Raw genomic sequence first — 15,231 nt, forward strand, 5'->3', positions numbered from 1 at the left:
CATGGGGACGATCAGCCTGTGGCACTGCTGAGGTGTAATCAATGCGGCGTGGCATGGAGGCGATCAGCCTGTGGCACTGCTGAGATGTTATCAATGCGGCGTGGCATGGAGGCGATCAGCCTGTGGCACTGCTGAGGTGTTATCAATGCAGCGTGGCATGGAGGCGATCAGCCTGTCGCACTGCTGAGGTGTTATCAATGCGGCGTGGCATGGAGGCGATCAGCCTATGGCACTGCTGAGGTGTTATCAATGCGGCTTGGCATGGAGGCGATCAGCCTGTGGCACTGCTGAGGTGTTATCAATGCGGCGTGGCACGCAGGCGATCAGCCTGTGGCACTGCTGAGGTGTTATGGAAGCCCAGGTTGCTTTGACAGCGGCCTTCAGCTCGTCTGCATTGTTGGGTCTGGTGTCTCTGATCTTCCTCTTGACAATACCCGGTAGATTCTCTATGGGGTTTAGGTCAGGCGAGTTTGCTGGCCAATCCAGCGCAGTGATACTGTGGTTATTACACCAGGTATTGGTACTTTTGGCAGTGTGGGCAGGTGCCAAGTCCTACTGGAAAATAAAATCAGCATCTCCATAAAGCTTGTCAGCAGAGGGAAGCATGAAGTGCTCGAAAATGTCCTGCTAGACGGCTGCGTTGACTCTGGACTAGATATAAGGGTATGTGCACGCACAAAATCAAACACGTCTGAAAATACGGAGCTGTTTTCAAGGGAAAACAGCTCCTGATTTTCAGACATTTTTTAAGCCACTCACGATTTTCACAGCGCTTTTGGAGCTCTTTTTCTATAGAGTCAATGAAAAACTGCTCCAAAAATGTCCCAAGAAGTGACATGCACTTCCTTTTTGCGGGCGTCTTTTTACGTGCTGTTTTTTTAAAACGAGGCGGAAAAAAACAGCCCATCAGAACATCCGTCGGCTTCCGATTTTTTCAGCTGTTTTTTGGGACGTTTACAGCCCAAAAAACGGTTGAAAATAAGCCGTATGAACATTCCCTATCACAGTGGACCAACACCAGCAGATGACATGGCTACCCAAATCATCACTGACTGTGGAAACTTCACACTGGACCGCAAGAAACTTGGATTGACGCCTCTCCACTCTTCCTCCAGAATCTGGGACCTTGATTTCCAAATGAAATGCAAAATTGACTTTTATCTGAAAACGAGTAGATTACATCTAGTGTTTCCCTATGGGGAGTGCATACAATTGCATGTCTACATACTGTTTCATGCCCCTACATCCAACGTTGCTGGCGCATGATACAGCATATAGACAAGCTATTTCATGTGTCCTAGGGTAACTCTTATAGGGTGACAACCCATCAGATCGATCAAACCGCAATCTACTACAATCACACAGGGCGATAATTTGGGAATGTATTATGAGGTCTAAATTATGTGTGTTCCTAAAAGGCTACCATGATCCATTAATTGTTTGTAGTTCTATTTCTTGCTGGTTTTGAAACATAATGTCTCTGCTTTTTATGAATGATTTTATTCTATATCTACATTCAGGACTACAGTAAAACCATCTCGAAGGCTGAAATAATCATACGGGTTGGTTTTCAGACTGCCATCACTGTGCTGTCTATTGCCTGTCCCTGTGCTTTAGGCTTGGCTACTCCTACTGCGGTGATGGTGGGTACTGGCGTGGCTGCACAAAATGGCATCCTCATCAAAGGTGGAGAGCCCCTGGAGATGGCACATAAGGTTGGTCTGCTTCTGTTGGAAATCCAATTTAAACTACTTGAGATATGCGGACCTTGCTCATAAATAAACCAGATGTGTAAGAATACCAGAGCCTGTGATGAACACGGACGAGAAGCCTCTTTCCGGCACTAACATTTTCCCGCAATGCAGCCATATCATTTGTAAACCTGGGCAAAGAGTAAAAAGGATGCGTAAACTCTCCTTTTATATCTGCTTTAGTAAATACTTGCCCTCCCCATAAATTAACAATTCTGGAGCATTCTTTTTTTTTTTTTATCTGCATTGTAAAATAAATGTATAAATTGAGAACTCTGTGTAAGGCTATGTTCACACGGAGTATTTTGGGGGAGGAATATCTGCCTCAAAATTCCGTTTGGAACTTTGAGGCAGATATTCCTCTCCCTGCACGCCGATTTTCGCGGCAATTATCGCGCCGTTTTTCGCCCGCGGCCATTGAGCGCCGCGGGCATAAAACAGCGAGAAATACACTTTTTCCTGCCTCCCATTGAAGTCAATGGGAGGTCGGAGGTGGAAGCGCCCGAAGATAGGGCATGTCGCTTCTTTTTCCCGCGAGGCAGTTTTACTGCTCGCGGGAAAAAGACGCCGACGCCTCCCATTGAAATCAATGGGAGGCGTTCTCGGGCCGTTTCTGCCGAGTTTTGCGACGCGGTTTCCGCGTCAAAAAACTCGGCAAAATACCCCGTGTGAACATAGCCTTACCGTTCCCTTTGTTAAACAGGCGTGTCCCCACAATCCGTGCTGAGGGTGTCAGACTGTGTTGGGACGCAGCCTACTGACTAATACACATATTTATATTGTCCAGCGGAGAGCTCGTAGTATAAAAATGCAGTGATATCACTGGTAATTTTTCATTTTAACACCTTAACGACCGCCCACCGTCTTTTGGCGTCGCTGTGGAAGAGGCTGATGAGCGCTCATGTGAGCTGGGATCTGAAAATATTCCAACAGCAGCTGTTTAACCCTTTGATCGCCACGGCCCGTGAACGCAGCAAGGTCATAGGGAACTCCCCTCTTCAATCGCATCACTGGAGACATGATTGAAGACTGGGAAATCCCTCTGCAGTCAGCCCTGGTGACCTAGAAAGGACCCCAGGGCTGTCTGTTCAGTTTGCCTGCTGTTAGGGCACACTATGTGTCATAGTGATACAGTGTAATGTATTAGCATGCAAGAGTATGCTAATACATTTTAAGTAAAAAATAAAGTTATCCCTTAATGCGATTTAAAAAAAAAAATTTAACAAATAAATAAAAGGCCCAAAAAACGTCATAATTTTTCATAAAATATATGTTATTGCCCCTACATTACATAAAAACAAGAAACCTACACATATTAGGTATCTATGCGACCATAATAACCTGAAGAATTAATTTAATCGGTTATTTAGCGAGAAAAGTGAACAGGATAAAATAAAAAAAAACAACAATGCTGACATTTGCTTTTTTCTATATTCACGCTGTAAAAATATATTCTATAACGTACACAGTGAGTTTTTTCTACCCCAAATTGCGCAAACATTTTTTTACAATTTCTCCCGCATAAAACAAGGCCTCATACAGCCACGTCGATAAAAAAGTTATGGCTGCTGAAATGCAGAGGCAAAAACGGAAATATTTAGCTGGTCATTAAGGGGTTAAATGAAATAAATTTCAAAAAGTATTATAACTTTTCAAAACATCCTTGCTGATAGCGAATTGGTTGTTGATTCTTTCAGATAAATACAGTGATGTTTGATAAGACTGGAACAATAACACATGGGGTCCCTAATGTCATGAGAGTGCTGCTACTGGGTGATGTAGTCAGGATGCCCCTGAAAAGAATGCTGGCTGTGGTGGGCACCGCAGAAGCCAGCAGTGAACATCCCCTGGGAATGGCAGTGACAAAGTACTGTAAGGAGGTAAAGAATATGTATTTTTATGTGACGACTCCACTTCTTAGTATGGAATCCCCCAAAAAATCTACAGTCCCCCAGTCAAGGGAAGAAGTTGTCAGAACTATGAAGTCAGTGACTCTTTAAAGCCTTCTTCACACACACTTTTTTTTCAGCATTTCAAAAACATGTAAAGAATAGCACTGACCTCAAAAACACTTAAAAAAAATGCTGCTTATGTAGACTAATTCAGATTTTAATATAGACATTAAAGTAACATCTGACCACAAAGTCTTTGGGAAAAAAATGTGCAAAAAAAAGCGATCAACCTCTGTGTGTGAATCCAGCCTAAATGGGTTTCCAAGCTTTAGTGAAATGGGGCAGGAGGCTCCGAATAGTATAAAATATCTTTAAAAATGGCCGCGGTTCTCGCTCCGCGTGTTCCAGGTTCCCTTCCGGCACTCATTTACATCAACACCGCAATGACGTCCCATCTCTCCATTACGGCAAACTGGGAGCCCAGGCATTGTGGGTGTTTCAAAAGGTGAGTTAGTTGCTTTTGGAGACTCCTGCCGAAGGCCAACATACATCTAATGATAAGAGCTTGTTCACATTGGCAGTTCACGGAGTCTGGAGTTGTACCCATAACCAAGCCCTAACTTTTTGTTTTTTTTGTCGATTGAGCGGTGTAAGGGCTTATTTTTTGCGGGGCGAGTTGTACTTTTTAGTGGTACCATTTTTTGGTACATACAACTTTTTGATCACTTTTTAATACACTTTGTTTTGAGAGCTAAGGTGACCAAAAAAAAAGATTTTGGCGTTCTAAATTTTTAGTTTTTTTTTACAGAGTTCACTGTGCAAGTTAAATAATGGTGTATTGTAATAGTTCCGACTTTTACGGACGCAGTGATTCAAATTTTGTTTTGTTTTTACTAGTTTTTCCTTTATTAGAGGAAAAATCGGAAATTTTTTTTTGTTTTTTTAACTTTTTGATGTATATTTTTTATACTACTAACAACTTTTATCTAACTTTTTTTTTACACATTCAATTAGCCCCCTATAGGACTTGAACCAGTGATCGTTAGATCTCTGGTACAATACTGATGTATTGCAGTATATTGTCATTTTTACAGGCTTCTATTATGCCCTGCCAGAGGCACAGCTTAACAGAGGCTGAGTGAAAGCAGCCCTGTCTCCTGCCTTGTTATTAAAGGTTGGAAAACCCATTTAAGGCCCTGTTCACGCTGAGTTTTTTGCCGCGGAAAGCACTGCAAAAACCGCGGCAAAAAACGGCCAAAATGGACTCTCATTGATTTCAATGGGAGGTGGAGGCGTTTTTTTTTGGAGACGGAAATAAACGTGTTTTTTTGGCGCGATTTTTGATGCGCTTTGCGGCAATAAACACGTGCGGAATTTCACTTTGTCTCTTGAAGAAATAGGAAAATAAACACCTTAAAAAACCGTGGAAAAAAACGCGTCTCAAATCGCGGCAAAAAAACGCAACAAAAAATGCGTGTGGTGCAAAACTGCTTAAAAAACAAACCGGAGCTGATTTTTCCAGGCAGAATTTTCTGCCTGCAAAAAACTCAGTGTGAACAGGCCCTAAGAGCTGGTTCTGTTGCAAGGGTTCCCAGCTGCTCAAGCAAGTCGTTTGAATATTTGCTACTACCACCAAAATCTTCATACACTATTATCTAACATATATACTGTCAGCTTAAGGCTAGCCTTACATTTCAGATAGCTGTCGGCCAAACGATCGTACGGACGACAGCTATTCCTCCTGACTCTACCATACACATGCCGAGCTGAGCATGCGTTCTCAATACGGAAAAGGGAAAAAGCCGCTGTCAGACTCCTCTGGCAGCAACTTATCTCTTTGTAAACAAAAGGATCGGGTATGTTGGAATTCAACATGCCCAACCCTTATCTCTCACGAAATCTGCCACTGTGGTAGAGTCGGGACACCGCCATGCACATTAGATGGTCGACCAGTCTCGCCAAAATCGGTGGGTTCAGCCAACATACATCTAATTATAAGACCTTGTGCACATTGGCAGTGCCCGGAGTCTGGAGTTATACCCATAACCAAGTCATTATCTGAATTGTGAAAGCAGAATAAAGGCCCGATCAAGGTTAGTGCACTGCAGTGATAACACCCTATGAATTTGGAACAGTCAAGAATTGTATGCCAAATGACAAACCATTCAATAGTCTGGAACCTAGAATTTCATCCTGTGATACGTGTAGCCCAGGGAGTATACGCCATGTTTCTAATGGGTACTCACCCTGTCCTCATGCTGTGCTTTTAATGTGTAGCACATAGTGTGAACATTGCTTTGGGGTTACTTTTAGAAGAGGGGGCACTTGGCTTCTAAACATTGAGAAACACTGGTTTAGGGCACTGCAGCAGCAGCGTTGTGGATCTCAATCATGAGTATTATAACCGCGTATAATCTGAACTTTCTGTAGGAGCTTGGTACAGAATCACTGGGATATTGTACTGATTTCCAGGCTGTCCCGGGATGTGGGATCAGCTGTAAAGTAAATAATGTGGAAAGTGTCCTGGTACAGAGTGAAGAGAGCTTGAATGAGCAGAATGTTTACAAGAGTGCCCTCACCCGTCCACAAGAAGACCGCTCCTTAATCATTGCTCCGGAAATACAAGGTATGATTCTGCTGTCCAAGAACCTTCTGAGAATGCCTTCCCGTTATTAACAGTATGACCGCCATATGTGATTATGATAGGATTACAGGTACAGTCTGGAAAACACTTCAGCCATGGCTATTCCCCTGTTCAACATCTCTCTTTTTACCCTCTAAAACCTGGGCTCCATGTTTAACGTACTGTCTAATCACAGTGGACGGGAGTGCAACGTCACACATAACGATATTGACGGTAATATTAGTCTATAGGGGGGCATGATATTGCATGTGGACATGTTCTATCCTATGCCCAAGTTTTTGCAATCCCCCACAACAACTAGTGTTGGATTTTTAACAGTCGTCATGTGCCCCCTCGTAGAATCGAAAAAATGAAAACTGTATATTTTTCTACAGTAAGCCATCCAGCTAGCTAAATATTATAGGGAGAACAATGGACTGAGAAGTAATCTGATTGAAGACCAAAAACCAGTTCCTAAAAGGGCATATAGCCCCAGTAGTGCCTCAGCCCGTCTCTAACAGACCATGAAAACAGCCTTTATTAGTGCAAGCTAAAAAAGAAAATCTTGTGAATGTGTCCAGCAATATAGTAACACTGCTAAGTGCATAGCATTAATATATTTGTACAACACCGCACAGCGCTTCAATTCATTTCTGTATTTCAAAAGAAACTAAAGTGTTCCGGATTCCCAGTCTCTGTCACTACTAAGGTATTACTGGCGCTCAGTGGTAATACTGGCACGACGCAATCGACGAGCGCTAATGGGTTGTCAAGATTGCCAGGTCTGCAATTTTTTGTCCTGTAAGAGACAGAGGCATACAAAAGTATTGCAGTACAAGTGATGCATGTACATGGTCGCATGTTCAAGTCCCCTAGTGGAACAAAAATATTTTTTTTTAAAAGGATACTAAATAAAGTTTTCAAGAATGGATCAATGAGAAAAAAATAAATAAATAAATAAATATATATATATATATATATATATATATATATATATATATATATATATATAAAAGCCAAAATGTTAAAAGTAAAAAGACCTTTTCCTATTTTTTTCCGTTAAATAGTGTATGCAATAAAAACCTAAACATAATTGGCGAACTATTCAAATATAGTGTTAATTAGCAAAGAGAACATGGTAAAAAAAAATAAAAATGACAGAATTTATGTTTTTGGTCATGTAACCTCCCTAATTATTTTTATAAACCGTAATAAAAAAAAAATCGCTTGTACCGCAAAATGGTACTAAGAAAAACTACAGCTCACCACACATAAACAAGCCCTCGCACAGCTCCTTCTACAGGAAAATTAAAAACTTATGGGTCTCGGAATATGGTGACTCAAAACTATTTTTTTTAAACAAATTGTTTTTAAATGTAAAAGTAGTAAAACATAAAATAAAACGATCTAAATTTGGTATCGCCGTAACCATATGGACTGGCAAAATAAAGTTTATGTCATTTTTACTGCACAGTGAACACCGTAAAATCAAAACCCCAAAAACATTGGAGGAATCACTGTTTTTTTTCCATTCCACCCCACAAACGTTTCTCAGTACATAATTTGATACATTAAATGGTGTCATTAAAAATAAAACTGGTCCCACAAAAAAAAACAAGCCCTCATATGGCTGTGTGAATAGAAAAAAAAAGAAAGGTTATGACTCTTGGAAGGTGTAGAGGAAAGTACAAAAATGAAAACTGTCCACGGCAGCAAGGGGGTTAAGATCCAAAATCCGAGAAGTTGCTAATGTGATCATTTAGAATAAATTTCCCCTTTAACTGCTAAGTCTCTCATCCCATTAGCGAAAAGGGATCATATGGACACATATGTGGCACTTTAACAAGAATGATGACGTCCATAACGTCACATGGTCCTTTTTTTCAAATGAGTTTGGATGGACTCCGCACTTCTAGTGCACACTGTCAAGGGTCCCTACACGGTGGGGACAGCAGCCGCTGGATAGTTTCTATTAGTTATCTAGTCTAGTAAATGCTCACATTTTAAAAGGCCTAAAGTCCCCATGACAAGACTAACATCAAAGCACAGAAAGTTACATTTATTTTTCATAATTCACATCATGCCATTCACTAATAAACGTGTTTCCGCAGGTGCCGCAGCTCCACAGCCTCATTCTGTGTTAATCGGCAATCGGGAATGGATGAGACGCAACGGCTTGCACATTTCCTGTGATGTAGATGACGCTATGACCAGTCATGAAATGAAAGGACAGACTGCAGTGCTAGTAGCGATAGATGGTAATGTCTTGCCAATGCATTGTTGTTGTATAGTATTCCTGTAGGTGGAAATCTATATATCCCTTATCTTTCTATATTTACAGCAAAGTTCTTATAATCTGGCATACATTAGTCTAGTCTAGAAACCTCACTAGTCTGTCATGCTCCAAAATGGTTTAAAGAGGTCAGCCCAGAGTAACAATGTCCTGAAATTTGGTCTAGAAATAAACATAATTTTTCCGACCATTGGGATTCCTGAATAAAGATGTCTGATAGTCCTGAAAAATCCCCAAAAATGGCACTGTGCTGGTCCCATGAATGCAGAACCTATCTTTTATAGGATCTTCTGCTAAATCTTGGTCATACTATTTATTATATATAGATTGACAACATTTTTTTCCCTGAAAAGGTGCACTGTGTGGAATGATCGCTATTGCAGACACCGTGAAGAAGGAGGCAGCTCTAGCTGTGCACACATTAAAAGCGATGGGAGTGGATGTGGTACTGATCACAGGAGATAACAGGAAGACCGCCAAAGCAATCGCCACTCAGGTATTTTTGCCTTCCTGCAGGCAATTGTGTGTGTGTGTGTGTGTGTGTGTATATATATATATATATATATATATATATACAATGTCCCGTCTACATAGAGCAAAAAAAATCAGGCAGCACTCAGTAGAATTTCGGTGAACAGAAGAGGGGTACTTTATTACCCTAGTGCAACGTTTCAGCTCCCAATGTTGGAGCCTTTCTCGCTTGAGAATGGGGTGAATAAACAGATCACCTTTTTCACCGTTTTCCCTGTTGTGCTGTCTCTTCATTTTTTAATTCTTTTATATATATATGGATATACACTGTTCAGCCATAATATTAAAACCACTGACAGGTGAAGTTAAAGGAAATGTGTCGTTAGAATTAGATTCGAATTTATAAAATTTCCATGTGCTGGTCACTAGAGGGAGCAATTCCCAAAATTGCAGCATTGGCATGTGGTAAAGCAACCTCATTGCTTTATGCTGCAAAATTGGAGAAGACACACTCGCTCTAGTGTGCTCAATTAATCCCCCTCTAGTGCCAGGAGAAAGGAGGGGGTTGAATGTTCAAACCTCCTACACTGACTGCCGCCATTTTTTGAGCGAATGCACAGTGTAGTAGGCTTACATACAGTGGTAATCACACAGTAAAACACGAACATAGACAAACATAACTTACCTGCTCCTGCCGCCGCCGCTCCCTCCGCTCCTAGTCCTTGCTTCTGAACACATGTCCGGAAGCCGCGACCGAAGGTAGTCATCTTACTGTCCGGCCGCGGCTTCCGGTCCACATGAAAATGGCGCCAGATGTCGCTCGGCCGAAGACCTTCCTTTTGGATTGTGTGGGAGCGGCGCATGCGCCGTTCCCACACAGACGGCGTACACCATAGTGAATGGAACGGCTCCCGTTCGCATTCTCTATGGGGATGTATGTGCCGTATTCCATCTCTGTATGTGTCGTTAATTGACACATACAGAGATGAAAAAAAAAATGGCAGCCCCCATAGTGAAGTAAAAGAAAGAAAAAAGTACAACACAAAAACACAAATAAATAAAATTTATTTTAATAACATACTAAAAGCAAATTTATATAAAAAATTTTTTTTTTCGCGACACCCGTCCTTTAATAACATTGATTATCTTCTTACAATGGCATCTGACAAGGGGTGGGAGATATTCGGCAGCAAGTGAACAGTCAGTTCTTGAAGTTGATGTATTAGAAGCAGGAAAAATGGTCAAGTGTAAGGATCTGAGGGACTTTGACAAGGGCCAAATTGTGATAGACGACTGGGTCAGAGTATCTATAAAACAGCAGGTTTTGTGGGCAGTTTCCAGTATACAGTGGTTAGTACCTACCAAAAGTGATCCAAGGAAAGACAACCAAGAGGGAACTGGCGACAGGGTTATGGGTGCCCAGGGCTCATTGGCAGCGAACGCTAGCCAGTCTGATCCGATTCCACAGAGGGGCTAATGTAGCACAAATTGCTCAAAAAGTTAATGCTGTCTATGATAGAAAGGTGTCAGAACAGACAGAGCATGGCAGCTTGCTGTATTTGGGCCTGTGTAGCGTCAGAGTGCCCATGCTGACCCCTGTACAGCGCCAAAATCGCATACTATGGGTACATGAGTATCAGAACTGGATCATGGAGCAATGGAAAAAGGTGGCCTGGTCTGATGAATCGAGTTTTCAGTTACATAATCTGAATGGCCGTGTGCGTGTGAAAGAGATGGTACCAAGATACAGTATGGGAAGAAGGCAATGTTCTGTTTGGAAACCTTGGGTCTTGATATTCATGTGGATGTTACTTTAAGGAGGCTGTCACCAGATTCTCAAATCCCTATCTCCTATTGCATGTGATCGGCGCTGCAATGTAGAGAACAGTAACGTTTTGTTTTTTTTAAAAACGTTCATTTTTGGCCAAGTTATGAGCTATTTTATATATATGCAAATGAGCTTTGAAATGGACAACTGGGCGTTTTTTTTTCGTTATGTCCAACTGGGCGTGTATTGTGTTTTTAACTGGGCGTGTTTACGTGTATGACGCTGACCAATCAGTGACCAGTCAGCATCATACACTCTACATTCATTAAGGCCCCATGCACACGACCGTGCCCGCAATCACGGCCCGCGATTGCGGGCACGGCCGGCCGCTGACTGACAGCCGCATTTTCGGGCCGTGCTCCCATACAAAGTATGGGAGCACGGCCCGCAAAATGTGAAAGAACGGACATGTTCCATAATTCCCGGAACATTTCCACGGCACTGACACCCTTCCGTAGTGCTACGGAAAGGTGTCAGTGTTCAATGAAAGTGAATGGCTTCGTTTTTGCGGACCGCATTTGCGGTCCGCAAAAACTGAGGTTTTTTGCTGTCGTGTGCATGGGGCCTTACACAGCAGCGATGTGCAGCCACATACACAAGTGTCCTGATAATGAATACACATGAAATCCAGCCTGGACGTCATGTGTATTCAGAATCCTGACACTTCTGACTCTTTTCTTTGAGATTTCCAGCAAGCCACGCGTAATCTCGTTTACCTCCGTACAGCACCGTAATTTCAGACGTAAATGCAGTTTACGTGTGCACATACCCTAACACGTACCACCTACCTAAACATTGTTGCAGACCAAGTACACCCCTTCATGGCAATGGCATTCCCTAATGGCGGAGGCCTCTTTTAGCAAGATAATGCACCCTACAATACTGCAAAAATTGATTAAGAATGGTTATAGGCACACATATGAATGGTAGTATCCCAAGTATCACTTATCTAATTCACTTGAAAAAATGAAGCAGATCTCAGATAAGTTCGTATAGAAAACGTCTGTTTATAGAATAATTTAGTGTATTCTTTACTATATTAAAACAAATGTGAATTTCTAGAATATTTCTCATAAAATAAAATTCCCAGCATGCTGTTCTCTTCTTGCATAGTAATATCAAATTGTAGGAATTTTTTCTATTTTCATTTTATGTCCGTAAAATTGTTGGCTGTTTTTCCATGTTAACCTTTTGGTTCTTGCAGGTTGGGATCAAGAAGGTGTTTGCAGAAGTCCTTCCTTCTCACAAGGTGGCCAAAGTGCAAGCTTTGCAAGACGAGGGGAAGAGAGTAGCCATGGTGGGCGATGGCGTCAATGACTCCCCTGCATTAGCCAGAGCGGATATTGGAATTGCCATTGGGACTGGAACTGATGTTGCCATTGAAGCTGCAGATATTGTTCTTATCAGAGTATGTTACTCCCTATGTCTGTATAAAGCAGTTCATACAAGTCACAGTTTGACAATAAAGGAGTGGCAGAAAAGTCTGAGGCGTATCCGACCCAGAACATGCAGGGAAATCCTGGCGAATATTCGCACCAAATTCTGCTTTATTTTGGTGTGTGTATTCGAGCAGATTGAATGCTGGGAAAAATCGGCGCCAAATAAAAAAAGGCCTGTACTCACCTCTCCTAGCATTGCCATAGCAACGTGTCCCTGCTCTTCTGGCTGCTCTGTGTCCAGGCAGACCCCCGGTGATGACATTTCATCACATGTGACCGCTGCAGCGTCATCACAGGGGGCAGCCCGCACGCAGAGTAGCCGGAAGACCAGGGATGATGCGTTGCTATCGCAGCGCCGTGAGAGGTAAGCATTTATTTTTATTTTTATTTTGTGGTATTTGCTTTGAATAACCAGCGTATTAGCAGCAATTTTCATATTTGTTGCCAAATTTGTCTTCCCTATTGATCCCAATGGGGAAATTTAGCAAAAAATTTACTCCGCAGGTCAATATATGCACATATTCTGTGCAGATTTTTTCTGCAGCGTCTGATTGAGATTTGTTAAAATTGTATCCACTTTGCTGCTAATGTAATACGCTGCAAATTTTATGCCCGCAAATCCTGACCGAAAATCAACAGCATATACGATATGTGTGAACATCCCTCCCCATAAAGGTATGTGTACACTGCAGGACTCACCTGCTACACGATAAGGCCCCATGCACACGGCAGTGCCCGTAATCACGAGCACGGGTAGCCGCCGACAGCCACCCGCATTTGCCGGTCGTGCTCTCATATAAAGTATAGGAGCACGGTCCGTGAAAAGCAAAACAACGGACATGTCCTATCTTTTGAGGTACACTTCTACGGCCTGGACACCTTTCCGTGAATATATGGGAATGTATCCGTGGTCAATAGTGAATGTATCCGTAATTGCGGACCGCAATTATGGACAATTTTTACGGTCATGTGCTTGGGGCCTCACATCAGTAATAATCAGAGGGTCATCCCACCCTTCTCAACATATGACATTTTTGGCCTTCATGTTCCGGGATGGAGATGTGTTTTGGCACGAACCAGTAGGGGGCCTTTTTTTTTTTTTTTTTAATATTCTTGTGATCGGGTCTCCTCTGAATTATGCATGCCACTGTTTATGATAAATATAAAAACAATATGAAACCTGTGTATTCTTCAATAACAAGTGCCTTGTATCTGATCTACGTTTTAGAATGATTTGCTTGATGTTGTTGCCAGTATCCACCTCTCGAAGAGGACAGTGAGAAGAATAAGAATGAACTTCATGTTTGCACTCATCTATAATCTTCTCGGCATTCCTATTGCAGCAGGTACTCTGGTATATGTTACTTGTGTTCTGGTTATTGTGTACATTCATGGCACTCCGTATATTGTGATATAATGTCATTGTAAGAAATGTATGGAATACAAAGCGTCATCTTTCTGAGATAATAATCAGAGCAATTCATTAATTCATGGGCTTTGGTTATACATATGTGAAGTTACGTTACAATGCTCATGATGTACAGTACCTTAGACTTTTCGTTATATACTTAGTATTGTTATGTTGTCATATTTCATATAAAAATCGAATTGTGTGTTTGTGAGGACGAGGGTGTCCCCGCTTATTAGACTTCCTATTTGTTGGAGGGAATAGGCAGTGGGAACATCAGGAAGTTTCACTATACAGAATTGATGTATTCGGCCGTGTGCAGCAGGATGTATGGGGAAACGTGGAGTCCCTGCGGGTTGTCATATGTGGGAGATATTCGAAACTTGAAGCAATGCTTCTAAGGGAGGAATAAGTCTTTTTTTCTGTTTGATTTGAATGGAGGTACAGCAGGACTTCGTAGGCCAGGTTCACACGTTGCGTAAGCACTGCGGATTTTCCACAACGGATTTCATTGCGGAAAATCCGCAGCGTATTACATTAGCAGCAAAGTGGATGAGATTTGAACAAATCTCATCCACATGCTGCATAAAAAAAGCCTGAAAAACTGTTTGTAAATTGACCTGCGGTGCGTTTTTTTTAATCCGCAGCATGTCAATTGTTGCGGAATTGCTGCTTTTCTATTGCGGGTTTTCCCCATTAAATATAATGGGGAGGTAAAACCAGCAACAAATAGCAGATATTGCGATTTTTGTGGTGAGAAAGCTGCAAAACATCGCAACTCGGAAAAAAACCCTCATACTCAGAATTCTCTGCTCCTGCGTCCAGCCCGGCCTTCAGGGATGACATTTCATCCCATGTGACTGCTGCAGCCAATCACAGGCTGCAGCAGTCACATGGGATGAAAAGTCATGACTTGCCTAAGTAGAGTCGTGTGTTAATGAACCTTCACTTATCCCTTCTTTTCCCCCCACCCCTACCTTTGAGAAAAGACACGTGACACCGAGGTTGGATGTGAAATGGCCACAGCAGTCGTTTATTAATTTTCACAGTTTTATAAAATGCAATTTAAATCCAAAAGATTCGGATAACTAATTAGGAATCCAACCAGAGAATTCCTCCTAATAATTCACATGACCCAACATGGGTCAGAATCATAAATAACAATTAACGTTAACATTAATCCGAGCAGGGGAAGTCCTTGAAGCCATTTTTAGATATTCCTTTTCCCTCGAGTTAGCCATCTGCAACACCACCAAGACATTACCTCCAGCCATAAACCAGCTCGGAGGCACCGCTCACCTCTGCAGATGGCCCCAACCACCAGAAGACCACTTCAAAGGGATAACACCCTATGAAGTCTTCAACCATGTACCTTTTTTGGGGGACGCATACCCCCGATGCGACCCCCCCACCATTTCGTACTGACCGACCTCAAGGACTCCACCCGCCACAGCGAAACAGGCCTTGACCACCTTAAGCCTGTGAGTTCCGCCACACCACCACCGCCCTTTCAATTCCCTCTGCTA

General features: G+C 42.2%; 1 protein-coding gene across 5 annotated transcripts in view; it reads left to right on the forward strand.

The window, feature by feature from the left end:
• The window catches only part of ATP7B (ATPase copper transporting beta), a 127,516-nt gene that overhangs the window by 97,233 nt on the left and 15,052 nt on the right, over positions 1-15,231 (forward strand). For all 5 annotated transcript variants that reach the window (XM_075851769.1, XM_075851768.1, XM_075851770.1 and 2 more), the window contains 7 exons: positions 1,521-1,715; positions 3,449-3,631; positions 6,074-6,269; positions 8,378-8,524; positions 8,913-9,055; positions 12,063-12,266; positions 13,526-13,643. In XM_075851769.1, coding sequence (XP_075707884.1) covers positions 1,521-1,715; positions 3,449-3,631; positions 6,074-6,269; positions 8,378-8,524; positions 8,913-9,055; positions 12,063-12,266; positions 13,526-13,643 — 1,186 coding nt within the window. The remainder of the gene's footprint in view (positions 1-1,520; positions 1,716-3,448; positions 3,632-6,073; positions 6,270-8,377; positions 8,525-8,912; positions 9,056-12,062; positions 12,267-13,525; positions 13,644-15,231) is intronic.

Source organism: Rhinoderma darwinii, chromosome 2 (genome assembly GCF_050947455.1).
Source record: "Rhinoderma darwinii isolate aRhiDar2 chromosome 2, aRhiDar2.hap1, whole genome shotgun sequence".
Taxonomy (NCBI): Eukaryota; Metazoa; Chordata; class Amphibia; order Anura; family Rhinodermatidae; genus Rhinoderma; species Rhinoderma darwinii.